General features: G+C 43.4%; 2 protein-coding genes across 3 annotated transcripts in view; one reads left to right on the top strand and one right to left on the bottom strand.

Annotated features, from left to right (window-relative positions):
- The window catches only part of LOC140942536 (uncharacterized), a 136,293-nt gene extending 110,909 nt beyond the window's left edge, over positions 1-25,384 (top strand). Inside the window, exons 2-11 of one of the 2 annotated variants that reach the window (XM_073391450.1) lie at positions 13,563-13,607; positions 14,201-14,329; positions 15,013-15,109; positions 16,304-16,426; positions 16,782-16,827; positions 17,072-17,191; positions 17,413-17,916; positions 20,211-20,487; positions 20,892-21,721; positions 22,108-25,384. In XM_073391450.1, coding sequence (XP_073247551.1) covers positions 13,563-13,607; positions 14,201-14,329; positions 15,013-15,109; positions 16,304-16,426; positions 16,782-16,827; positions 17,072-17,191; positions 17,413-17,916; positions 20,211-20,487; positions 20,892-21,721; positions 22,108-24,083 — 4,147 coding nt within the window. In that variant the 3' untranslated portion in view covers positions 24,084-25,384. The remainder of the gene's footprint in view (positions 1-13,562; positions 13,608-14,200; positions 14,330-15,012; positions 15,110-16,303; positions 16,427-16,781; positions 16,828-17,071; positions 17,192-17,412; positions 17,917-20,210; positions 20,488-20,891; positions 21,722-22,107) is intronic. The other variant, XM_073391451.1, reaches the window with a different exon arrangement.
- On the bottom strand, positions 8,098-13,422 carry LOC140942538 (uncharacterized). Its single transcript, XM_073391454.1, has 6 exons — positions 13,249-13,422; positions 13,023-13,134; positions 10,372-10,529; positions 10,116-10,179; positions 9,396-9,457; positions 8,098-8,740 (listed from the first exon to the last, which is right to left on the bottom strand). The coding sequence occupies exons 1-6, from the start codon at positions 13,393-13,395 to the stop codon at positions 8,468-8,470; spliced, it is 816 nt and encodes a 271-aa protein (XP_073247555.1). The 5' UTR covers positions 13,396-13,422; the 3' UTR covers positions 8,098-8,467.
- Positions 25,385-26,162: the final 778 nt, after the last annotated feature.

The following is a 26,162-nucleotide window of genomic DNA, read 5'->3' on the forward strand; positions in this document are numbered from 1 at the left end:
TGCATTTACACTATTCAGCCGTAAATTCGTGATTGACAATCCCGACTTTAATGCGATCAGCGTTTTTGGCATCCCCCAGGGCTCTCCCCCCTCTGGGCGGAGCACTTAGTCCCCAGGGCTCTCCCCCCTCTGGGCGGAGCACTTAGTCCCCAGGGCTCTCCCCCCTCTGGGCGGAGCACTTAGTCCCCAGGGCTCTCCCCCCTCTGGGCGGAGCACTTAGTCCCCAGGGCTCTCCCCCCTCTGGGCGGAGCACTTAGTCCCCAGGGCTCTCCCCCCTCTGGGCGGAGCACTTAGTCCCCAGGGCTCTCCCCCCTCTGGGCGGAGCACTTAGTCCCCAGGGCTCTCCCCCCTCTGGGCGGAGCACTTAGTCCCCAGGGCTCTCCCCCCTCTGGGCGGAGCACTTAGTCCCCAGGGCTCTCCCCCCTCTGGGCGGAGCACTTAGTCCCCAGGGCTCTCCCCCCTCTGGGCGGAGCACTTAGTCCCCAGGGCTCTCCCCCCTCTGGGCGGAGCACTTAGTCCCCAGGGCTCTCCCCCCTCTGGGCGGAGCACTTAGTCCCCAGGGCTCTCCCCCCTCTGGGCGGAGCACTTAGTCCCCAGGGCTCTCCCCCCTCTGGGCGGAGCACTTAGTCCCCAGGGCTCTCCCCCCTCTGGGCGGAGCACTTAGTCCCCAGGGCTCTCCCCCCTCTGGGCGGAGCACTTAGTCCCCAGGGCTCTCCCCCCTCTGGGCGGAGCACTTAGTCCCCAGGGCTCTCCCCCCTCTGGGCGGAGCACTTAGTCCCCAGGGCTCTCCCCCCTCTGGGCGGAGCACTTAGTCCCCAGGGCTCTCCCCCCTCTGGGCGGAGCACTTAGTCCCCAGGGCTCTCCCCCCTCTGGGCGGAGCACTTAGTCCCCAGGGCTCTCCCCCCTCTGGGCGGAGCACTTAGTCCCCAGGGCTCTCCCCCCTCTGGGCGGAGCACTTAGTCCCCAGGGCTCTCCCCCCTCTGGGCGGAGCACTTAGTCCCCAGGGCTCTCCCCCCTCTGGGCGGAGCACTTAGTCCCCAGGGCTCTCCCCCCTCTGGGCGGAGCACTTAGTCCCCAGGGCTCTCCCCCCTCTGGGCGGAGCACTTAGTCCCCAGGGCTCTCCCCCCTCTGGGCGGAGCACTTAGTCCCCAGGGCTCTCCCCCCTCTGGGCGGAGCACTTAGTCCCCAGGGCTCTCCCCCCTCTGGGCGGAGCACTTAGTCCCCAGGGCTCTCCCCCCTCTGGGCGGAGCACTTAGTCCCCAGGGCTCTCCCCCCTCTGGGCGGAGCACTTAGTCCCCAGGGCTCTCCCCCCTCTGGGCGGAGCACTTAGTCCCCAGGGCTCTCCCCCCTCTGGGCGGAGCACTTAGTCCCCAGGGCTCTCCCCCCTCTGGGCGGAGCACTTAGTCCCCAGGGCTCTCCCCCCTCTGGGCGGAGCACTTAGTCCCCAGGGCTCTCCCCCCTCTGGGCGGAGCACTTAGTCCCCAGGGCTCTCCCCCCTCTGGGCGGAGCACTTAGTCCCCAGGGCTCTCCCCCCTCTGGGCGGAGCACTTAGTCCCCAGGGCTCTCCCCCCTCTGGGCGGAGCACTTAGTCCCCAGGGCTCTCCCCCCTCTGGGCGGAGCACTTAGTCCCCAGGGCTCTCCCCCCTCTGGGCGGAGCACTTAGTCCCCAGGGCTCTCCCCCCTCTGGGCGGAGCACTTAGTCCCCAGGGCTCTCCCCCCTCTGGGCGGAGCACTTAGTCCCCAGGGCTCTCCCCCCTCTGGGCGGAGCACTTAGTCCCCAGGGCTCTCCCCCCTCTGGGCGGAGCACTTAGTCCCCAGGGCTCTCCCCCCTCTGGGCGGAGCACTTAGTCCCCAGGGCTCTCCCCCCTCTGGGCGGAGCACTTAGTCCCCAGGGCTCTCCCCCCTCTGGGCGGAGCACTTAGTCCCCAGGGCTCTCCCCCCTCTGGGCGGAGCACTTAGTCCCCAGGGCTCTCCCCCCTCTGGGCGGAGCACTTAGTCCCCAGGGCTCTCCCCCCTCTGGGCGGAGCACTTAGTCCCCAGGGCTCTCCCCCCTCTGGGCGGAGCACTTAGTCCCCAGGGCTCTCCCCCCTCTGGGCGGAGCACTTAGTCCCCAGGGCTCTCCCCCCTCTGGGCGGAGCACTTAGTCCCCAGGGCTCTCCCCCCTCTGGGCGGAGCACTTAGTCCCCAGGGCTCTCCCCCCTCTGGGCGGAGCACTTAGTCCCCAGGGCTCTCCCCCCTCTGGGCGGAGCACTTAGTCCCCAGGGCTCTCCCCCCTCTGGGCGGAGCACTTAGTCCCCAGGGCTCTCCCCCCTCTGGGCGGAGCACTTAGTCCCCAGGGCTCTCCCCCCTCTGGGCGGAGCACTTAGTCCCCAGGGCTCTCCCCCCTCTGGGCGGAGCACTTAGTCCCCAGGGCTCTCCCCCCTCTGGGCGGAGCACTTAGTCCCCAGGGCTCTCCCCCCTCTGGGCGGAGCACTTAGTCCCCAGGGCTCTCCCCCCTCTGGGCGGAGCACTTAGTCCCCAGGGCTCTCCCCCCTCTGGGCGGAGCACTTAGTCCCCAGGGCTCTCCCCCCTCTGGGCGGAGCACTTAGTCCCCAGGGCTCTCCCCCCTCTGGGCGGAGCACTTAGTCCCCAGGGCTCTCCCCCCTCTGGGCGGAGCACTTAGTCCCCAGGGCTCTCCCCCCTCTGGGCGGAGCACTTAGTCCCCAGGGCTCTCCCCCCTCTGGGCGGAGCACTTAGTCCCCAGGGCTCTCCCCCCTCTGGGCGGAGCACTTAGTCCCCAGGGCTCTCCCCCCTCTGGGCGGAGCACTTAGTCCCCAGGGCTCTCCCCCCTCTGGGCGGAGCACTTAGTCCCCAGGGCTCTCCCCCCTCTGGGCGGAGCACTTAGTCCCCAGGGCTCTCCCCCCTCTGGGCGGAGCACTTAGTCCCCAGGGCTCTCCCCCCTCTGGGCGGAGCACTTAGTCCCCAGGGCTCTCCCCCCTCTGGGCGGAGCACTTAGTCCCCAGGGCTCTCCCCCCTCTGGGCGGAGCACTTAGTCCCCAGGGCTCTCCCCCCTCTGGGCGGAGCACTTAGTCCCCAGGGCTCTCCCCCCTCTGGGCGGAGCACTTAGTCCCCAGGGCTCTCCCCCCTCTGGGCGGAGCACTTAGTCCCCAGGGCTCTCCCCCCTCTGGGCGGAGCACTTAGTCCCCAGGGCTCTCCCCCCTCTGGGCGGAGCACTTAGTCCCCAGGGCTCTCCCCCCTCTGGGCGGAGCACTTAGTCCCCAGGGCTCTCCCCCCTCTGGGCGGAGCACTTAGTCCCCAGGGCTCTCCCCCCTCTGGGCGGAGCACTTAGTCCCCAGGGCTCTCCCCCCTCTGGGCGGAGCACTTAGTCCCCAGGGCTCTCCCCCCTCTGGGCGGAGCACTTAGTCCCCAGGGCTCTCCCCCCTCTGGGCGGAGCACTTAGTCCCCAGGGCTCTCCCCCCTCTGGGCGGAGCACTTAGTCCCCAGGGCTCTCCCCCCTCTGGGCGGAGCACTTAGTCCCCAGGGCTCTCCCCCCTCTGGGCGGAGCACTTAGTCCCCAGGGCTCTCCCCCCTCTGGGCGGAGCACTTAGTCCCCAGGGCTCTCCCCCCTCTGGGCGGAGCACTTAGTCCCCAGGGCTCTCCCCCCTCTGGGCGGAGCACTTAGTCCCCAGGGCTCTCCCCCCTCTGGGCGGAGCACTTAGTCCCCAGGGCTCTCCCCCCTCTGGGCGGAGCACTTAGTCCCCAGGGCTCTCCCCCCTCTGGGCGGAGCACTTAGTCCCCAGGGCTCTCCCCCCTCTGGGCGGAGCACTTAGTCCCCAGGGCTCTCCCCCCTCTGGGCGGAGCACTTAGTCCCCAGGGCTCTCCCCCCTCTGGGCGGAGCACTTAGTCCCCAGGGCTCTCCCCCCTCTGGGCGGAGCACTTAGTCCCCAGGGCTAAAAAAGATTAAACTTACCTTTTTAGTTACCTTTTTGACCTACCTTTTGCACTGTGTTATGTTTTTCTTGATTTATTGTTGGTTTCTGGCTTTTTGTTGTAATTCCCTTGGTGGTTTTTATTATACGTTTTCTCTTAATTTCACTATTTTGTTGTTGGTTTACGCTGAGGAATTTAGCTCTTGGTAAGGTGTCGTGTTGTCTACGAGACCGAACTTTTTTTGCTGAATTCATAAGCGTAAACTTCTTTTAGATTCTGATGTTTTCCTTTGTCAGACCTGAGGAGCTTTAATTTAGAACTAAATACAACATGCAATTGTCTTGATGTATATACCAAACCAGAATTGTCAGAGAGATCACAAAACTTACGTCAAAATTAGTGGAAAGAAACATGCAACATGAAAAGAAATCTGGCTTAATTGCGTAGCCCCGAAACCTTATTAAAAGTAATGACCGAGCGCGTACTTTTCCATAGGTTTAGAACCAGCAGGTTATTATTATGGTCACTGAATTGAAACAGTAGGGTATTATTTCTAATAATGATCTTCTGTTCCACCTCAACGACCTATTCTTAAAAGTTATCTAAAATAATAACCTGTTCAAAACAATGGAAAATTGCATGAAGACCCGACCAAAGGACTGTGTTGCGCAAAATCTTAACTTACCATAGGTTTGGTATATACTGAATAAATGACAGACAAACAAATGAGTTGGCTGCATATCCTTGTTAAGGACCGTGGCAGTACTTTTATTGCTATTTTGAAGACTTTCTTGGAAGGGAAATTGTTCTGCTTTTCTTTATGGTCGGGCAGTACCTGTTAAAAAAAGGAAAGCGTTATTTATTGTTGTAAATACTACTGTACTAACGTGTTAAAAATTGCAATCCGAATTAACCTTATTTCCGATTTAAGTGATTTATCGTTACCTTCAGTTTTATTCACACCTGTCGTGCCCCTCTATCGACTGTTATCTTATGTCAGACTGAACCGTCCCGGGAAGCATTGAAATTCTCTCCCGGTACAAGCTAAGCACTCTACGCTAAAATTGTCAACAGTTGGTTTGTTGGCATCCTGTTTGTGCGGCATAAAAGCATAATTTACATTGGAATCGTACATTAATTAATAAGGTCGCGGTTAATCAAATATAAAAGCATATAGTCTGAGTCAGGGTAAGAAAAAACTGTCCAACGTTCGAAGTTTATTTTATAAGTGTAGTCTATAGAAGTGAACACTTCTTTAAGCAGAGCGAAAAATTCTAACTGCATAGACATAAACAAAATTGGCCCATTGGACCCTAACAATCGCAACTCGCGTTTTTCTTGTTGACTGTACGTAAACCTTTATTACTTTTTCGTCCCTCCAGTTCAACATTCATCGAGCCAACATACCATGCATGTTTACAGGTAACTTCGGGCGACACATTGAATAACACTAACAGGACAGAATTATGACAGAAAATCGTTATGTAGAGTCTACAAGATTAATTTCTTTCTCAAGCAATAATAACCATTAAGAGCCGTTAAAGCAATTTGGACGCTTATCACCGTTTCTTTCAATTGACTTACAATTTTTTTCAGAAAAATAAAGTAAACGATAGAGAAACCAAAAATTAAAGTTGAACTAAGAACAAACCTGCTGTTTTCGAGGAGGCAAAAGGGAATCTTGACTTTCATTCCCGACCAAAGATCGCCTAGCTGAGTTTGGTCCTCACTACGCCGCCAGCAAAGCAAGGAACGGAGGTTTCTGGCTTTAAACGCAGTTAAATCAACTTGAAATTGGAGTCTCCATTTATACGGTCGCTCGATTAAAATTCAAACCAGTGTGAGAAATGTTTTTGATAAATCTTTTCTTGAAACTGTATGTGAGAAAAGCACGCACTCTATCATCAACAATGGGCAATCAAAGCATAGATTGGTCACATTTAAAGAGAAAAGTTTGCCGACTCGCTCGATTACATAACGTACCTCTTGCTTGAAAACAGTATACTAGTGGATGAGCATAAGACTTGACAATGCATTGAGAAAAACAGCACTCAGTTCATCAATGAACAATTAGACTAATGACGCATTCAGAAAAAAAAATGCCGACTTGATTAAAACTTGACAAATCGGTGACAAAACTGGCTAGTGAATTGAAAACAATGCTAATGCAAAACTTTGCTACTGACTCTAGGAGATAAAAGGGCTTCGTTTTCATTCTTTTTTGTAGGTCAGTAATGAAGTACTTGGTATAAAAACTAAAATTTTCAAGTGCCTTGGAACTGTAATATTTACAACATACATTTTCTTGTATACTCTTACTTATAATTATTTTCCGGGGGACTAACGCTTGAATTAGACGAATTCAGAAAAAAAATGCCGACTTGATTAAAACTTGACAAATCGATGACAAAACTGGCTAGTGAATGAGTGAGACAATACGCCTTTCGCCCCAAGAGAAATTAAAAACCATACTGATGCAAAACTTTGCTACTGACTCTGGGAGATAAAAAGGTTACGTTTTCATTCTTTTTTGTAGGTCAGTAATGAATTACTTGGTATAAAAACTAAAATCTTCACGTGCTTTAGAATTGTAATATTTATAACATACATTTTCTTGTATACTCTTACTTATAAGTATTTTCCGGGGCAGGCACTCCTGGGAATTCTTGGTGGGGTTGTGGCGACCGGTTCTACAAATCCTGACCATATTTCAGACCAAAAATGTCATTTTACACACCAGTTTTCGGACATGGCCTTTAAGAAATTATGTCATAATTACTCAGATTAAAACGCAAAAAAGAACGAAAAGATTAGCCTGAATTTCATCCGATTGCTGCGAGTCGTTTTTTCTTTTCAGTTACTGAGTGAGTAATAACGACTCGAAGTAATCGGATGAAATTCAGGCTACAAAAAGATTTCTTAAAATGCGTTTCGAATTCGCATACATGTGTATCTCTTTCTTCCCCTATTCATTTGGAATTGAAACATACACTCCCGTTGTTCCCTTGAAAACCATACCTGATTCCAGCCCGAAAACGCACAAAAACCATACCCTTTGGGGCTACACATATCTATAAGGCTTATATAAGGGAGTACCCCCACCCCCCCCCCCCCAACGGGTATTTCCCAGTACCATTTCACTGTTCCAATTAACTCTCTCAACATAAAAATCCGTTCATACTGCCCTAAAGGTGCCCTTTCAATAAGGATATCTAATCAAAAGTTGAAAAGTTGGCATTTTATTTTACATTTTAAAATGGAAACGAGGCTGGAGTTGACCTTGTTCCTGCTTTATTATGTACAGTAAATCATGTAGTTCATATGCTATCCAGTATTGATGCTTTATTGTTTTATTATCGTTTTTGCAACTGATACAAGTTAAATATATACACAAAATTAAGAAAAAGATGTGGCAAAGGGAGCCCAAGGAAACCAATAAAGTATGCGGAGAGGACCACCTTTAAAAATATACTAATCAATAAATAAAGTACTGACATCGGCAAGACAATCAAGTATCGACAAGTATTTTTCTAGTATAATTTTCATAAGAAAAGGAAGAAGGTTTGTATCAGAACAAGGTCAACCTCAGCCTCACGTTCACTTCACTCAAAGGCTTGGATACTGTTAGTCCACAACTGTACAATGGTCTATCTTTCTGATCTGGGGATAAACATAGTGTCTTAAAAAAAAACTAATCTGATCAACAGACACCAATAAAAAATAGACAATCGGATTTATCTCCCCTGGGGTGAAGCCTACTCGCAAGGTAAATGTATATGCCAATATTATTTCAAGCAGTTTAGTTCACGCAGGAAAACTGATCTAGGGGGAGGGGGTATTATAGAGGCTACGACTTCAACACCCACCAAATTGTCACATACTGTAAAATTCTAAGAATAAGCTCTGCTCAATTCAAGCTCCCTCATAAAAAAAAAAACATGCTGTGTTAGAATTGTAGGAGAAAAGCCTGGTTAGTCATGCGTTTTAACAAGATTTTTATCAACGCTGCAAGATAAAATACAGGGCCATCTTGGATTCATCAACAAAAAGCATAGACTAAGAGCTTTTCTCCAATATTTGGAGGGGATTTTGTGTAGATAAACTATGAGACTGTGAAACACATACTTCTACCTACTGTATAAATATTATAGTATGTATATAGGGCCAAATCTTTCTGATGCAATCTCACTGTAATTTACAGAGATGACAAATTCAAGCTGGTATGAGAAGGGTATTTTTGTTGCCAAGTCTAGAGTAGGGTTGCAAAATCCTGTTGAACAAGCTAAGGTTTTGAGGGTCTTAGTGACACTGATGCACCAAGAAATTGGTTTAGTACCCAACAGGTTATTATTAAAGACAAGAATGAAACAATAGATCATATACTGTAAGCTCTGAAATTCATAAAATTTACTATGCTGGACTTCTATCTCGCTTTCACTTTCAGGATACTTTAAAAGAGTAATTAAAACAAATGATAATTTAAAGATATGTCTTGCAGAGTGTGAAGAAAGGCCTATTGTAGAATTAAACATTATGCTATAAATTATAAGATCATCATCTAAACCTGTGAGTTATTAGAAGGGTCAAGTCTTTGAGGAGGATTTGACTTTCGCTTAGATGATCCCCACCAAATAAAATCCTTGGAATTTAATTGTTCATTAGTTTGGTCACCCTGTGATATTGGAACTTCACCAGAAGAAGGTAATGAATTAGCATCACTGTTACTGTCCCTTCCGAATAACACAGCATCTGTTTCACTCTTCTGCATGACTTTGTGGTTTTGAACAACTTCCTGTAGACGAAGAACTTTTCCATGAAGTTCTGGTATTGACTGAAAAAGTGAGAAAATAGGAACAGTTTACTCAGACAGGATAATTAAACTGTTGATTAAAATGCCTGTGTGTAAAATCATTATGTAAAATGGCAGTACCTTACTATCAAGCTTCTTTACCATTAAATTAACCTTACTATTTATAATGTTGTCAGACTTGTAACAAACCCTGCGTATACACTGTACAAGTTCAACTTCAGCTAGAATAGTCAATCAGCATCTGGGAAGCGTGGAGATGAATTCTCCTTGCTTCTGCGTCATTTTATGTTATGACCCTCTTTTTTTCTTTTTTCCTTCACCCTAACTCTCTATTCACTTTGCAACTCTGTGATGGTTACATGTAAAGAAGAGATGTACTTCATTACCTTCAATTCACAGTCCTGCTGTGCAAGTTACTTATCATTTAAAAATTTGTTGTGATTTTAGGTAATTGCAAAAGTGAAAGAGAAACTTGTAGAAGTGAAATGAATAAATTTTAATCAAAATACATGTAATTAATGTGTGGAAAGCGATAAGATGGATGAATGATAAAGACAAACTCTTAGCATGCTGCAATTTTTTAATTTTAATTTCCATCCGTTAAGTAAACGTGGATTTGCAATGTTTGTTTGAGTTATGAGTAATCTCATAAAAACAACAAATAGTGTATACAAACCTTTGACAGTTGAGAAACCTCAGAAGACAATGATTGCAGTCTCTGAATGCAGTCATCAAAATCTAAGGAATTAATATAATGACAGTGTCAAAGGAAAACACCATAAATGGCCAACAGAAAATAAACTCCTGCCTCACAATAGGAAGCTTAAGCAACGACGACAGCGACAGCAAAACAACAACTTTGCATGTGCATCACGCTTTTTTGTACATTTCTTAGCCATCGCTACACAACTATGACGTGAAAATGCCTAAATATTTCCCATTTTGTTGAGGATGGGAACACAAGACAAAAACTTTCTTTTTCTTTTTCTTTTCCTGAACTTTGATACAGTCCTTTTGAATTCAACACCAAAAAATTTGAAGTTTGAGGCAGCCCAAATTCATGTTTTCATAATACCGGTAGTTACCGTCGTTGCTGCTTAAGGTCCCTTATAGCATATGAGTGCAGTGGCTGTGTTGGAGGAGTAAGACAATAAAATGATTTTCCTTTGAGAAAAAGTTTTATTTTCATGCAAACAATTTTTATTGTTTACTCCTCCAACATGGCTGCAATGCACAGACTCTATACACAGACACTGTCGTGTTCAAAGAAGAATACCTTCATTTGAAACTTACAACTAACAGCAAATGGATAAACATCACCTAGTTCTCTTGTTCACCAGCAAGAAAATATTATTACACTCTGGAAGTAATCAACAGAAACATAGAAATGTCATACCTGAAGTTAAGAAATTGAAACTGCTCAATATGGAATCACTTTTTGTTGCTGGTTGATACTTTTCCTACCGAAAGAATACATTTTCAGGATAAGCAATTTTCCTTTTTTTTCTATTGGAATTGATACCTGTCAAAATTAAATAACAATTGTAACAATTTTTTAACCTAAGTTGATTCTCAATTTTGTTTGTCTCCTAGCCCTCATTCATGAATAACAACATTTTCGACTAGCTCTAACGCCACATTGAAAAACTTACGAGTAATTCTTTTTTACTCTGGAGAATCTTCTTTATTCCTTCTGTGATTTGCTGTGGATAATTTTTCCGTTTGAATGTTGTATCTTTCATTAAATCTTCCAGTTCTGAACATATTGCAAATACTTGTTCAACCCTGTCTCTGTTGAGGGGCTCTAGTTCTGAAAAGTAAAAATCAAACGTTAAGAAGACCACCAGGGTAATGGACATTCAAAGACACAAGAGAAGACTTAAGAGCAACTGTCAGGAAAAATTAAGCAAAATCGTAATTCATGGCAGGAGGTGAAAATCCATTTCTTTCACTTTCTGTCCATAGATAGCTTTTAGGTAGATAAGAAACCTAATGTAGATTGTTCCTGCCAAAAGAATTTTAATTTTGAGAAAGATTAGAAGATCGGTTTTCAATGTCGGAGTCTTAAAATTGCCTAATTTTTAACCTAAAATTCACAAACATCAACTTTCTTTGCATTCGCAAACAAAGGTCCATGGAGAAATTTGGACACTTTCAAGGAACTAAGCAGTCCTTATTTCACTAGAAGATACTTCCAGGGCAATAGCGAGGCTCGTCATATTGAAAAAATTTGAAAATGAGGGATAGCCGAATAAATACGGTAAGTTTGTTACTTGTTTTCGACAGCAATATGTAACATGTGGTACCACTCCAAACTCTCTTCATACTATTTAACTCACACATTTAGACATTCATCTAAAACATACCTGGGAATTGGCTTGGGTTATTGGAAGAAATTTCTGCAAGACCCCATCAACGTTTAGGAATTTTCATAGTAGACCGGCGGTAATTGTGTAAACACTTCCAATTTTGAAACACACAAAAGTAGGTTTCCCCATTGAAAAGATGCTTGTCTAATCAACAAGTGAGGTAAAAAGGTAAAACTGTATCAATTTTAGCCATTTTGAAACGACTAAACCCTACCAGGCTGCCTTCAAGAACCCAAGCCAATTCTCAGGTATGTTTTAGATGAATGTCTAAATGTGTGATAAACCGAAGACTGAGTCAGTGCTGTGGCAGACAATGACTTCATTGACCGATCAGGTCAATAACCAGAGCTTAATACCATCAACTGATGTGATAAACTCACTTTGACCCTGAAGATGACTACTGTGCAGGTTGTTCAAATTTGAGTCACTGTCAACAACACTCCTATTCAGGAGTATGTTCACCCGGGCGATCATACTCAACCTACTTATGTAACACTTTTTTACTATATACCTCTAAAATACACATTACTTTTAAGCCTTAGTCATTTCAAGCCGTGAATATCTAACCCCCTGCAAGAATACATTCACAAGAAATGAAACTAAAATGTTACTTAATCATATTTATTCAAAAAGAATTTTCTGTCAGTTTTTTTTTAAGAAATTGTATGGAAGGTAAGGATCCTTTGGTAATCTGGGAAATACTACGTCGCAATCCCTAGCACATGCACGAGTCTCGGGCCAAGAACATGTGAAATTGATCTTACGATGGTCAATTAAGATTGACAGTTTAGTATTCGGGTTTGACAAAAAAGTAAAAATCCTACGTAAGCAATACTAGGTAAGTAAACTGTGTCAATTGTCAGAGTTATTGTTTTGGGAGTTGACTTCTTGGTGGCAATTTTGCTGGTAGAGAGATGACCAAAAACTGCAAAAGAAGAAACCAATCACAAGGTCTGTTCCTGTACATTGTGATTGGCATATTCATTCACTTTTGTTTGCGACACTATCACTAGGCAATAAGCAACAGAGTCATAAGCAAACTCTGTTTATGTTTATAAGCTTGCACTTATGTTGCAATGGTCTTGCAAGGTTAACCCATGTAAATGTAAGCTTAAACGCAATGGCAATGTTGACTTGATTTCAGCTGATTACAACTTAAATATGACTCTATTCCTCGTGAAACGCGGAACAACTAAAAGCTCCTTTAAATGACATTTATCCTGGATAAGAAGCGATGACATCAACCTTTAAACTGCTGTAAAAAACAATTAAAAACGTTACAGTCAGCTCTCTCTAAGACGGACACCTTTGGGACCGGCACTAGCTGTCCATCTTAGAGAGATGTCCGTCTTATAGAAAGTCAAATAGAAGGAGTAAAGAAAGGCAGGGACCAACTATAGGTGTCCGTTTTACAGAGGTGTCCGTCTTATAGAGGTGTCCGTTAAGAGAGAGTCGACAGTACTATTCAAAACAGTGAACAGGCAAGTACCCGAATAGATATCAGAGGAATTTGCCTACACCAATTCCATTCAAACACATAATCTGCGGGGTTCGCAACACAATCTCTTCGTTTCAATACCATACTCTGAGGCATTTAAATGGAGTTTCTGGTATAGGGGTGCTGTTCTATGGAATGGTCTGTCAGTCGAGGCTAAGCAGGCCACTAGTTTAAATAATTTTCTTAATTGAACTAATGAGTGAAGGCTAGGTAGGCTACTAGTTTAATTAATTTTTCATACTTTAATTTTAAAATCAAATAATTTTTATAATTGTAATGACATACGTTTAAGTATTTAAAATTATTATGTGTAACTTATTGGTAAAGTGCACGGACCCTTGGGAGAGTACTTTGTAATGAAAAAGACTCCATGGTTAAATAAAGTTATTGATCTGAAGAATCAAACTCGTTTGTTACAGATAATTTATAAGCTTACCCTCCCGAACTACAGAAATGCTTGAATCTTCAGACTGGGATACATTGTTCCAGTCTTGCCCTCCAACTACCACATTTGCTTGAACAGTTTCCTCCACTGACTCTTTATAAAGCTTCACAAGAATAAAAAACCAAGTCAGAGAAGCGATCAAGCAGAGCATTTAAGGTAATAAACAAAAGTAAGTTAAGCTTATAACAGATCAAGGTGGCAACTTTTAGCGTCCCACCTCAAGGATCTTTTTCTCGAATTCTTCCTTTTGTTCAGCAGACCATGACTTCTTTTCGGCTATTTTATGGACCTCCTTCCTTAATTTTTCATGAATTTTCAGCACCGATTGCTTGCTGTCCACACAAATCCTCCCGTCGTCCGCCATTTTTGTTTTTTTTTTTCGCGCTTTTCCAATTGCGCATGAGCAACAGTTTTGTTGCAAGGCCCTGTGGGATAGCAAGCAATATGGCGGTAGGTTGAGTTGTCTCTCAAGATCGTCGTGAGGATATGATGTTGTTTTAACTGGTCTTCGCGATTTTATCATCTTTTCTAGGTTGTAAAACAGTGTGCGTATGAAAGTTTCCAGGGAGGGACAGAGTAAGTTATAGTTAACTGTTCGTGAACCGCCTGGCAGAACCGAACTGCAGCTGATTGAGCTAAAAACAGCTGAGCTGAAACTAATACTTTGAGCTGAAGTTTGCTTATATCTGAAGCTTAGTTAAGCTACCAAAGCACCGCCACCATAATTTGTCTTTTACAGCTGGTATTTTTTAGAACTACAAGCAGATTCTTAATCACTCAAGCAGATTGTTATTGAAGCTTTTGGCTAAACTTACTCTTGGCACTATTTGTACCACCGTGGTTGCTATAGACTTATGAACTACGAATCTCACTCATAGTTGGTGGGTTTTAGTCCGAAGCATTGTTGGCATTATTAGGGGATGAAACTGTTTCCTTAAATGAGGGAACAGTTTCTTCCTCTGCCTGATGAAGAGCAATTTTCTCAGTGAACAGTGCTATTTACCTTTTAAACAACTAGGGCTTTGCAAAGGCGTTTCATTTGAATGTTAATACTATATGATTTTGTCCACAGATATAACAAGTTAGAGTGACAAGTAATTTCACCATATTGCGGTCTAGGAAGAAAAGGTTAAAACACAGTTTAATTATTTATGACATGTGTGTTGCAGGGTGGATGAAATGGATATGGAAGAAAAGGTGAAGGGTTCTCATTTACGAGGAAAGACATACACAGTTTCCCAAGATGGTTTGTGTCCACGCTGCGGGAACTCAAACAGACTTTATGTAATCTTGGACAAGTAAGTGTTTGTGAGTCTGTGAAGATTGTTTTTCACCCTATTAGATTTGGTTCTCACTTAACCCTGTAATCCCCAATGTCCACATACAAATTCGCCAGACTGTTCTTTATACATTTTCTTGGAGAATTAGTTGGGAAAATATTAAAAACAATCAGGGCATTTCCCCTTTGGTGCAGCCTGGTTAGTTCAGTTGGGAGAGCACCGGTCTGCTGAGCGGGAGGTCGCGGATTCAAACCCTGGCCGGACCAACACTCAGGGTCTTTAAAATAACTGAGGAGAAAGTGCTGCCTTTGCAATGACATCTGCAAACGGTTAGACTTTCTAGTCTTCTCGGATAAGGACAAAAAACTGTAGGTCCCATCTCACAGCACTTTCACTTATCTGGTTCTTGAGGGACGTAAAAGAAACCACACCACTCTCCAAAAAGAGTAGGGGACGTAGACCCCGGTGGTGTGGCCAACCTCTCCTCGGCTGGGTGGGTTATCTGCAAGGACAGGCTTAATTTGGAGCTGCGCTCTGCTTTGTGTTCGACACCGTATGGTGGAAGTGATTAAATATATAAACAATTAAATCATTTAACCAGTTCTCATAACTTTTTCCCTTGATTATGTACTGATTTTGTGTGGAGAAAATTGATGTTGGTCACTCTTGGGACTAAAGGGTTAATTTTAATGTTATTACAGATTATTCCCCATGGGCGATATGCCGGAAATTCTTCACAGTCTCATAGCCAAAGGAAGGGCAATTCTTTGGTCAAGTCAAGAGAGAGAAGGCTACAAGGTGAGACTTTGGCTGATAACTCAAAACTGATAACTGGTGCGGTCAGTGCTTGAATGTATGATGGACAATTTCCTTAATCAACTCACATGAAGGTCTACAGCTGAGCAGGAGATATCTTAAAGCTTACTTTGTTGACTTAAACTTCAGTGTACTTTTTTTTTCTGACAGCAAGGCAGATTTTGTCATTTAACTCTGCCTCATTGTTCAAGGTCTGTACAGCTCCATTTTTGTTATCAGGCAATGACCTTGCAGAATTTCCTCCAAAATAGTGTGAAAGGGTATATTAAAGCCAAGAGGATGGCCCCTCACTCGTGGTGCTCAAAATTATATGAGCCAAACAAAGGAGCAGTTGATATTTGAGCAAATTTTCCTTTGGGAAATGAAATGCTCCAGCTTTTTATTCAAAATATGATGAGGTGGTTAAAAGCAGTGTATATGTTATAGGTAAACTTAAATTTTGTTGTCAACAGTTACACCATAATTCTTTTGTCTTCTATGAATAAGGAAACAAATAAAACTGCATCAAACTAGGTTAAATACTGATTTAACCCGAGATCTTGTTCATGTATATATGTTACAGGTTAAGACTTTTTTTAACCAGGGGTTTCATTAAGCACTGACAGCTGATGGAATGTGTCGGCTACTTTGCACATAGAAGTCAGCTGCCTTTTTCTAGAAAGAAGACTGAAGCCATTAGTTTGAATAATGTTGTAAACCAAAAATATATCATAAAATCTGAATGGAAACGTAATTATTATGTGTTTTCATGAAGCCCACAGGTTTTACTTTGCTTTAGTCATGTGAACGCTATGTTCCAGTCATTTTTTCACAAGTTTCTTTATAGGTTTACACAGAATTTGTTTACATACAAAACGAATAATTTAATTTTCGTCATTTGTTCATTGCTTGTAGGAATTTATTGTGTGGACTGATAAATTAAAAAATTACATTGTCATGAATGAAAAACCCACTCTTTTCATGTGAAATTTAGCCCCCAGGACACTGAAAATTGCACTTTAGGGGTTTGAAATTTTAAAATTTTGTGGGGTCTCGTTGATACAGTTGGTTAATGTATATGGATAATGACCAGAGCGTTCAGGCTGAAGGCCCTTGTTTTTTGTTCTGAGTCAAGGAGCTCTAATTCAAGATACTGTATTTGTTTCCTTTCTGTTAACCTAATTTATACCTATACAGGACCCACCCACATTTCTGTGCCGCGGATTTTGTCCTCCTGACCCACTGGGTGCGGGGTTTAATGTTAACTGGGACAATGTATCAGTGTACAAAATCCTGGAGTCTCTGGATCGGCCTTTACAGGTATCAATCACACCAGATATAATAATTAACCAGTCTATTGTGCAGGTTATTTCCATGATAATTGTAATCCTGTTTTTTTCTCACTACCATAACTAAAACATTGCTTTTTATAACATTTTCTCTTTCTCTCAGTGTTGTGACACAGTTGCATCCGAGCAAAATCTTGTTTATTAAGTGTTCAGCTAGATGGATAAAAAGCTCATTGCAAATGATTAACCTCTGTAGTCAATTAGGCATTGTTTCATAGTTTGGAATGAAACAGGGCTGATCTCCTCAAGCGCTTGGTTCTTTATCAATCACTTTGATGGAATAGACGATCAAACATGATATCTTTCTTGCATTATTTTACTCTAAGAAGGCAATTAATCCTGTATCAAGCCCTCAAGGAACTCAAAATCAAGGTTAGTCCTGTATTATTTTTTGTCCTATTCTTGTATCTACACTTTTTAAAAGACATTTTTATCTCTTTTTCTCAGTGGTATATGTCTCACATTTGTGATTTGTGAATTTGTGTAAATGTTGCGCATGACATTATTTTTACATGACTGAAATTTATGAACTGATCGGTTTAGTGTGGAATGTTTGTTACACTTATTTGAGTCTATTTATTGATGAGAATTTTGCTTTTATCCTCATGATACAAAGGTGGTGAACATTCTAGCCAAGATGAATCGTCAGACAATCCATTTGTTGTTTTAGATGATTTTCAAGGCAGTGAAAGTGACGTTGAAAGAAACATGTCCAACACTGCAGCAGCAGTTCAAAGTATGTATGTAAATTAGTTACATTTTGATTCTCTTTTGGTTTCATTTTGTTTATTTGATTTTAATGTATAATGCTTTGTTATTACTAGTGTTACTGGTATGTTCTGTTTAAGCTGTACTAAAGCTTTCCATTCCTTTCTTAGGTAACAAAATTATAGAAATTCAGCTGTAAGTGGTTAAATGCAATTAGCTTCATAATAATAACGCTTTCCCTCTTGTCAGGTTCGTCCGACAAAGAAGAAGAAAATGAAGAAGAGGATGATGATGATGAACTTGATGAGGAAGAGCTAATCAAGCAAATGCTTGCTAAAGAACAACAAAAACTTTCCCAAGAAAACAGTGATGATGAAGATGCCATGGCTGATGATGGTGATGATGATGAGGAGGATGGCAAGGGTGATGATGATGATGCAGGCGAGAGTGTTTCTGAGGCTGCAACAGACTCTGAACATTTTTCAGAACAAACTCCTTCTTCTAGTAATGTAGCTAGCTCAGTGGCATCTACAACAATCTCAACAGTTAAGAAGTCATCATCTACAACCAGTAGCACATCGGCATTGTCAACTGCAAATCAGTACCCTGTGTCATCCACTGGTCGTTGCCCATACTGTGGCTCATCAGATGTGAAATACATTATCGTGGTTTCAGAAAACACAAAAGACTCTGAGTTGCCGCAGAGTCTTCAGCAACTGCTTACGGGCAATCATGCTTTTAAAATGGCCAAAGGTGAGGTGCATTGGGAAGAAAAACAAAAGGGAGAAGTGTATTCTTATGCATGCATCTTAATGACACTTGATCTAGTGGCTGTTAGACCTCACCTTGTAGTCCTGGGGTACTTACCATATTTACATGGGAAAACCAGAAATTCTGGATGAAAAATCAAATGGCTTGCACCATTCCATTTGGAAAACCCTCAGAAAATATGGTCTGTGATTTGAGGCGATGCAATTTTTCTACACTGTTAAGTTTGTTTAGCTGATTTGGATATACTTTGTAGTGGGTTGTTCTCCCAACACGTCAGTTTTTGTAGTGTTATTTTCATGAACAAGATATCCACCGTGGTAATTGTGTCAATGGTAAGCACCCTTGGTTCATTATAAAGGCTCTGTTAAGTCCTAGACATGGAGGGGAGGTACGTATTTCAGGCCCTAAAAGACAGGCTGTCTAGAGATTGGCCTGCTAGAAAATCAAATTTATAATTAACTTTTGCAATAATTTTTGTACAAAACACTAGTAATCCTAAAATATGCTGTGAAATGTATTCTATACTTGGTTCGTTTTCAATAAATGAATGATTGATCCACCAACTGGAATGATGGCTTTGGCTTAGAACAGAATTTGGGACTTGAGTTACAAACTGCCAGCCCCGATGCCACAGAGAGGTCAGCAGTGTTTAGGCCTTTGGAAAGTTGCGAAATAACTCTTTCCTCTTAACATCTTGTCTCTCGTTAAGACTAGTTATTTTCTTGTATAGTTATTTTATTGTATTTGCAGTAACTAAAATTTTTACATTTTCCTAAACTAGTTTTGAGAATATATGAATGTGGAAGCTCTCCAAAGTATTGAATCTTAACAGTGTCTGCATTTGAATTACTATTATTTGTGGCATGAATGGAAAGAGCTAGGACTTAAAATGTGCCACTCGCTGACCAAGGCTTGATTTGATAAAGAGTAATAACAATAATAATAATAATAATGCTTGAAATAAACTGGCCACTTTACAGTGCATGGCTTTTATATGATACTTTAAGTTTGTACTCAGAAACATCATGTCTTGAAAGTAAGAGAAACCACTTTAAAAGTACACACAGGTGTTTTCCCTTTTGAAGATCCCACCGTAGTGGTGTTTATGAGGACTTGTCAAATTGTCAGAAAAAATGAATAAATCTAAGGCTTGAGACTTCATACAACTTCTCATTTTGCTGGCATCATGTCTGGTAAGAGGTTTAATTTGGAAAACCCAGGTGCATGTTGATTTGCCAGACTTGGTATAAATGACTGGTGCGAATTCTGTTGAGAAATAAGTCTTTGAGACTCACAAACACAAATCAATAAGTTTTGTCTTTTGGAAGATCCTATTCCAATTTTTCAAGCTCACAATTTGCCCCTGTTTTCTAAATTGCTTTCGCCTTTCACCAGAGACATCAACCATTTGGTTTATCCCCCTTATTAAGTACTCTACAATGTCCACTCTCCAAAAGGGTAGCAAAAAACACACTAGTCAATACTGCACAATACCAGTGTGTATCCATCTGACCACTGTTGATCATGAGCTCTGAAACACTTCTCTTAATGGTTGCATTCAACTTTGTGTTACATGTACTATGTTGAAGTCTAATCAGGGTCTTATGTTATTTGTCTGATTCATAAATCAGTTAGAATGAAATCTGGTCTATCAGTTTGAGATAAATCCGAAATGATCATATAGAGGATCGGTGCAAGCAAATTCTAATTATTTCTTGACCGGCAATTAACCACTCATTCTTTGGGAGGTCTTTTTATTTTATGGCCAGTAACTTATAAAAGCAGCCGCTGACTTGGATTGTCGTCACTACTCCACCATCTTCGTCTATGCTGTTTCAAGTTAAGCCATTCCAAAGATGTTCTAAGGACAAAGAAGAAGTCAAACAAATCTGCTGTTTTGGTGTTTTTTCCATCGGTTTTTTATATTTTGTTATTAACAATATTCGCAATGTACTCTTGTGCATTATTGCATTTCTAATAAGAACCTACCAAGATACTGAAGATAGAAGATCTAGACATCATTACAACTCCAATTAAACTGAACTCTTTTTAAAACTCAGGAAGAACGTTGGAGAACTTTGATGTTTAAATGATTTATTACTATTTTTACTAACAATTTATTGTTATTGTGAACTGTAATAATTTTCAAATATTTTTATTGTTTTAATTTCTCAGTATTGGTGACGATGATTTAAGCATTTGTTTTTGTTATGGTTGTTATTGGATGATCAGCTTCAATACCAGGTCTAATTTGCTTTTTATTTGTTGCATTTTAGGTGACAGTGAGCCTCCATCCTTTCAGTGCCAGAAATGCCAATATGGCTTCAACCTGAACTGGTCCATGACAAACCTTGAAATGATTTTTGGACTATCCTCTGCTAGTACACCAGCTGCCACTAGTGCAGCTACGCCCTATAAATCAACACCCACTACTGCATTCCAGACACCTCATGCACCATACATACCACCTGCTGTTTACTCACCCTACCACCGGCCAGGGTACCCTCCCCCTGTGAGTGTACCTCCCCCTATACCACCAGTGCCTCATCTTGGGTAAGTTAAAGGATGCCTGCCAAAGTTATGCCAGTCCGATACTGAAGCAGACAAATACTCATAGCCTTCTTAGGTAGTTTGTTTATTTGGACACATTTGATATCCTTCTGAAAGAGTGTTGGTGATTTTTAAGGCTTTTCTGTTATGGCTTCCTGCTGCCCTTGCACACTTACAGAGATTATCTGTCTTGAAAATTAGTCAGTAGGCTCACCTGCTAAGAGCAGTCACCTGCATCCCTGCCGTTATTCACAGACACATTGCCAGATTATATGTTATTATGGACTAGAGTTGAAACTTTTGTGAGCATTTTGTCTTTTATTCAACCTAAGCACGTCTGTGTTACAAGTGGCTGTCTTCTGAGTTATACTAATTTGTAATTTCTGCTTTTTTTCTTTTCTTAACAGCTTTCCACCTACCTACCCTGGTTATTATGGTTCATATTATCCTCCCACTCCATTCCCACCACCCATAGGTTCTTATCCTCCCTATACACCACCTACCATACCACCCCCTGGAGTACCATATGCTAGGATACCTCCCCCAGTTATACCCCCACCTGGTATACCACCTCCTGGGGTAGTTCCTCTCACAATACCACCCCCTAGGATACCTCCCCCTGGCATACCACCCCCAGGTATTCCTCCACCTGGTATACCTCCTCTCCGTATGTCTCCCCCTGGACTGCCACCTCCTGGAATGCCACCCCCAGCGATACCACATCCTGCCTTACCACCCCCTCGGGTACCACCCGTTTACCCCGCTCCAGCTGTTTCTTCTATTCCCCCACCAACATCACCTGTTATGAGTAACTATGCTCAATCTCAGTCTATGCCCCAAGTCAATTCACGTTACCCTCCTACTTCTACCAGTGGGTATCCTCCCCCTCCTGCTAGACTTCCATCTTACCCAACCCAACAGCATGTTCGACCCCAAAGGCCGGGGGTGCCTCAGTCATGGTACCAAGCTCCTGGGTATTCAGCAGCAACAGCACAGCAAAACGTATCCACCGGCCAGGAAGCTACCGGAGATGTTGTCAATGACGTAGCAGCTGCTCGATTTGAGATGGTGTTGAATCAGATTGACAGAGCCAAAGCTCGAGTTCGTAATGAGAAGGACAAGATGATAGAGTTTCAGAAAGCAGTTCAGCAGTTAAACGAGGAACCCAACGCATTGACAGACGAAGGACAAAAGATGCCAGAATTTGAGGAAAAACCGCCAGGAGATGACGATATAGGTTTGTTATTTTCTCATGCACCATGTCTACTTGAAAAATGACAGCACTTTAGTTTTGAGTTAGAAAGGCGTAATTTTATACATCGCTTTTACCGTCATTATACAACAAAAACAAAACAATTTCATAAAGTAAATTGTGAAAGTCTAAGCGAACCTTTTCCGTTTTCGTTGTTTTCGCCCTATCCTTGATCCTTGATCTTCCATTTTCTTCGCTACCTGGATTTCTTAACAGAACTGACTTTTTGTATTTTTATATCTATTTTTATATATTTCATCGTTTTTTTAGGATGCTTGTAAGAGCATGAAAGTTAGGAACAGATCATCTATTGCGGGCAGGGAGATTTGTATTATGTCCCCTAAACAAATTAATTTCTTTTTCTTCTTCAGTGTTTGGCTCCAGTGAAGTTATTAGTGAGTCTTCGGCACTTGAGAAAGACGCTGAACTGCCATTAAACGCATCCGTTTCGGAAAACTCAGCTTCCCTGTTGGAAGTGGATTCCTCTGGTTTCACCGAACAAACAGACGCGTTTATCAGGGAAAATGATGCTATAGCGCGTGACATCGAGACATTACCGCGTGACAGTGTTGCAATAACTGCGAATGATGCCGTGATGCGTGACCTTTCTGACGTCAGTAAGACTGTAGCTGTCACAAGTAATATTACAGGAAAAGCTGTCACTGATGCGGGCGAAGAAGTAATCAAAGATAGTACCACTGAAGATGAACCAGAAACACTGAAAACAACAACCAGGGCGGCTCCAGCCCGACGAGGTCGCTCTGGACGCTCTACAAGACAAGAGAAGTTATCAAGTCCACCTACCGCAGTTCCCACTCGGCAGACAAGGCGATCGCGGAGATCTGAACCCACTGGCACCGATACCACAGAGGATGCACATTCAACTAGTTTTGAAGAGGAAGTTATGCCAGTTACTGGAAAGACCAGAAAGTCCCGCATGACAAAACCAGTCAGTGAAAAACAAAACAGGCTGGGCATGAGAAACGACAATCAGAAAAGCATGCAAGGTGGAGTGGATACGAGTGACACTGACATAGGCGAGTCGTCAGATGTGTTAAGCCAAAGCAGTAGCGTTTTTCCGCAGACCGAAAGTGACTCGGTGCCTCCAGGTCCTAGTGATTCAGTTCCATCCTCTTCCGAAACAGAAACTGCAGATGTTGATGTTGCACGACAACAGCCGAGAAGACAAACACGGGGTAGGAAGAGATTGCCGGTTGCAACCATTGCTGAACCATCCTTCAAGAAAGCTCGACAACAAGCGACAGAAGAGGAAGAACACAATAAAGACAAAGAGTCCGGAGTTGGGGATGGTTTAGTAGACAATCCACCTATTGCTACCTCGGAGGGAGACGTGGAGATGGCGGATGTACGTGCTACAGAAGAGGAATCCCCAAGGCTTCCATCTAGCCAAGAGATTGAAAACGTTGCTATGGATACAGGCAAGGAAGAGCTAACGGACCTAAGTGAAGGGGTTGAATCTGCAGAAGTTACACAGGAACGTAAAAAGCAGCCCGCTAAGACGCGGACAAAGCGTCAAACGCGTAAGTCTTCGGTGCATCTACCACAAGAACCAGAAGTGCTTCCAGCGAAGGAAAGTTTGGTTAGTCCGCCAACTGAGGGCGCGACACACGAGTGTGAAGTATCGACAGCCGAGCTGTCTTCGACTTATCGGCGTACTCGCAAATCAACCCCGCAAAATGTTACTCCGGAGACAGCAAAAGGCGCCAGCAATCGGCGAACAAGAAAGTCTGCGCAACTGGCTTTTTCAGAGCCTGATACATCAGATATCGAACAAGGTACAGACAATGTTAAAACACAATTGAGTAGCTCATCCGAAGGCGGAATAAATATATCCGAGGATATTCAAGAAGAAGAGGAGGAGATTAAACCACCTTCCCCTCCTCAAAAGAAGGATGGAAAGCCTACTCGCCGTACAAGACAGAGTCGCAATTTGCCAATGCAAAACGAAGATGTCCCATATCCCCAAACAAATGATGCTGACTCTTCAGCTGTTGAGGAAGACCCGCATACACCTCGCACGCGTAAAACTCGGAAGTCGTTGGTCGCAAACAAAAACAGTACAAATGTAGATGTTCAGGTTCCAGTGGGATCCGACATGCCAGAAGAAAATGTTTCTTCTCGGCGACCACGAAGAATAAAATCTAAGCAAGCATTGAAAGAAAGCACTGATTTGTCGCAAGAGTCAGATGAGATGACAGCCGAAGGTGATGTCGAGGAAAAACCTACTGTTGCTACTCCTCAAAGGAAGATCTCGAAGAAAATGACGTCAGTACAGTCCCCAGAAACTGTCACAAAAAGAGTTACAAGAGCGCGACAGAAAAAGTAGACTTTATGTACTGCGGTTTGTAAAGACTGGCTGGCTTAGTTTTATGAGCTCAGTTGGGTGATAAATGTCCTCACAGGCTTAGAAGGAGCTAATTCTAGCGAGTTATTAGGGAGCTTAAGCAAAGCCGTTTTTGAGTGATGGACGGTAAACGGATGTGAGGCTTTTTCCCTTTCAGTAGATGTGGACGCTGACAACTTTATATTGCTAAGTTTCTTTTCATGTATACAGGCGATTTTCCCGGAAATGTGGACAAAACAACCGCCTAAAAATGCGTAAGTCCAATTTCAGTTGCCGTCCATCGCTCAAAAACACCTTTGCTTAACGCCTTTCCCAATCCAAAATCGTTGCAGTCTTGGAACGTCGGACCAGTTCCAAAAGCCTACTGTTTGAATATTTCGTCCCGATTAGCTACTCCTGGGTATGCGAGGATATTTAGCCATTGTAAGTAGATTTACAATAGTAAGAACCATATTCGCTTTCCTTGCTATTCGCACTTGAGACGTTTGTCAAACGAGTTCGGTGGAGGGGAAATCGGTCTGCTACTCCAGGGGAACTTCGATATAAGGAACCTCTATATAACGAACGATTTTCTTTACCCCAGTAATGGCAGAAGATAGGAAAAAGAACCTCGATATAAAGAAATCTAGTTGTAGCGAGCACATTTTGCCAGTCCCTTTACCCTTCGTTATATTGAGGTTCCACTGTACAGTTACTTGCAGCTTCTATGTCGTTGATTCTACAGTCAACTCTCTCTAAGCCTGACGACGCCAGTAGTAAGTGTCGATCGAAGAGTGATGACCGTGTTATACAAAGTACAATAACTGGAGTAAAGAAGGGCAGGGATCAAGTCTAGGTGTCCGTTTTATCGAAGAGTCCGTCTTATAGGGGTGTCCGTTAAGAGAGAGTTGACTGTAACGCTTAAGAGCACCATCAAGACCAGAAATACGGCTGCCGTGAAAAGGTTTTATATATAGGTGTACGAACAGCCTGCTAGCAAGCTCTCTAGGGCGCCCCGCCGCCAGAACGCCCCGGAGAGCTTGCTAGCACGCTAGGGTACGGACATAATTTTTTTTTCCTTTTCGGTCGACCATCCTTCATCCATCGTAGGAACGGTCAGAGAGACGTTTTGTTAAGTTGTGTAAAATAGTTTTGTGTACATACGTTGAAGCAGTATTGCAATACGTAATATATCAACAAAAACAGAAAGATGTTGACTTGCTGGAAGTTCTTATTCTCTTAGCTGAGCGACCAGGATGATTTCGTTACATTACTTTTAGCGAATAAAGCTCGAAATGTTTGAAGTTTGTATCGTTATTTTGGCTCTATCAAAGTTGAAGAGTATGCTCCCTATACTGTAATTTCGTTTGGGTTCATTTTGACCTTCAAAGTTAAGATTATGGGTTCTGTTTCTGTAGTGCTGACACTACCAACTAATGTAATTTTTAGTAAGTAGGACAATCTGACCAATTTTGAATGTCTGAATTATTGTTGACGTCTCGCTACCACATTAGTTCTTAATGGAGGAAATGCCTCCCGGTGGACTTGAATTCATCAGTCATCAAGACTTTCTGGCAACGAGCCCCTGATTTACCCTGCCAGCAGATGTCTCCTATTTCGATCGAAAATAGATGATACGCGTGCAAGCAGACTACAACTGAGTAGCCTGTTCCAGGCTCCGAGATAGTGGTGGAAAGTCGTTCAGTAATAAGAAATGCGAAAAACGCGCGGGGGCTGAGGAGAGATATTTTTCCCGCCGTAACCGCCCCCTTTCCCAAGTCGGGCGCGTCTTATTTTCGCTTTGCTCGTTTTAATACGTTCCCACTATACTATCTGAGAGCCTGGCACAGGCTAACAACTGAGCCGCAGCGCAGACGGCCTTAATTGTGGCCGGTGTAGTTTGGTGGCTATCCACATTTATTGTGACTTCCTTTGAATATTAGTTTTTCAAGTAATGTATCGAATGTGAGACGCATTGTTTCATCACTGGATGAAACCTCTCTCCTCCGCAGAGGTTCCCGCTGGGTATCCCACTAAAAACAGGAGTAATCGAAAAATAGAAAGTTCGCGGGGAACGATGGG

This window comes from Porites lutea, chromosome 7 (assembly GCF_958299795.1).
Source record: "Porites lutea chromosome 7, jaPorLute2.1, whole genome shotgun sequence".
Lineage (NCBI taxonomy): Eukaryota > Metazoa > Cnidaria > Anthozoa > Scleractinia > Poritidae > Porites > Porites lutea.

What these genes read in the sequence shown, in the direction of transcription:
- LOC140942538 (XM_073391454.1), bottom strand. Translation starts at nt 13,395, where the DNA reads ATGGCGGACGACGGGAGGATTTGTGTGGACAGCAAGCAATCGGTGCTG. An exon ending in CATTTCTGTAGTTCGGGAGG is followed by an intron (nt 10,530 to 13,022) that starts GTAAGCTTATAA and finishes TTTACTTTTCAG; the next exon opens with AACTAGAGCCCCTCAACAGA. An exon ending in TTTCAATTTCTTAACTTCAG is followed by an intron (nt 9,458 to 10,115) that starts GTATGACATTTC and finishes TTAATTCCTTAG; the next exon opens with ATTTTGATGACTGCATTCAG.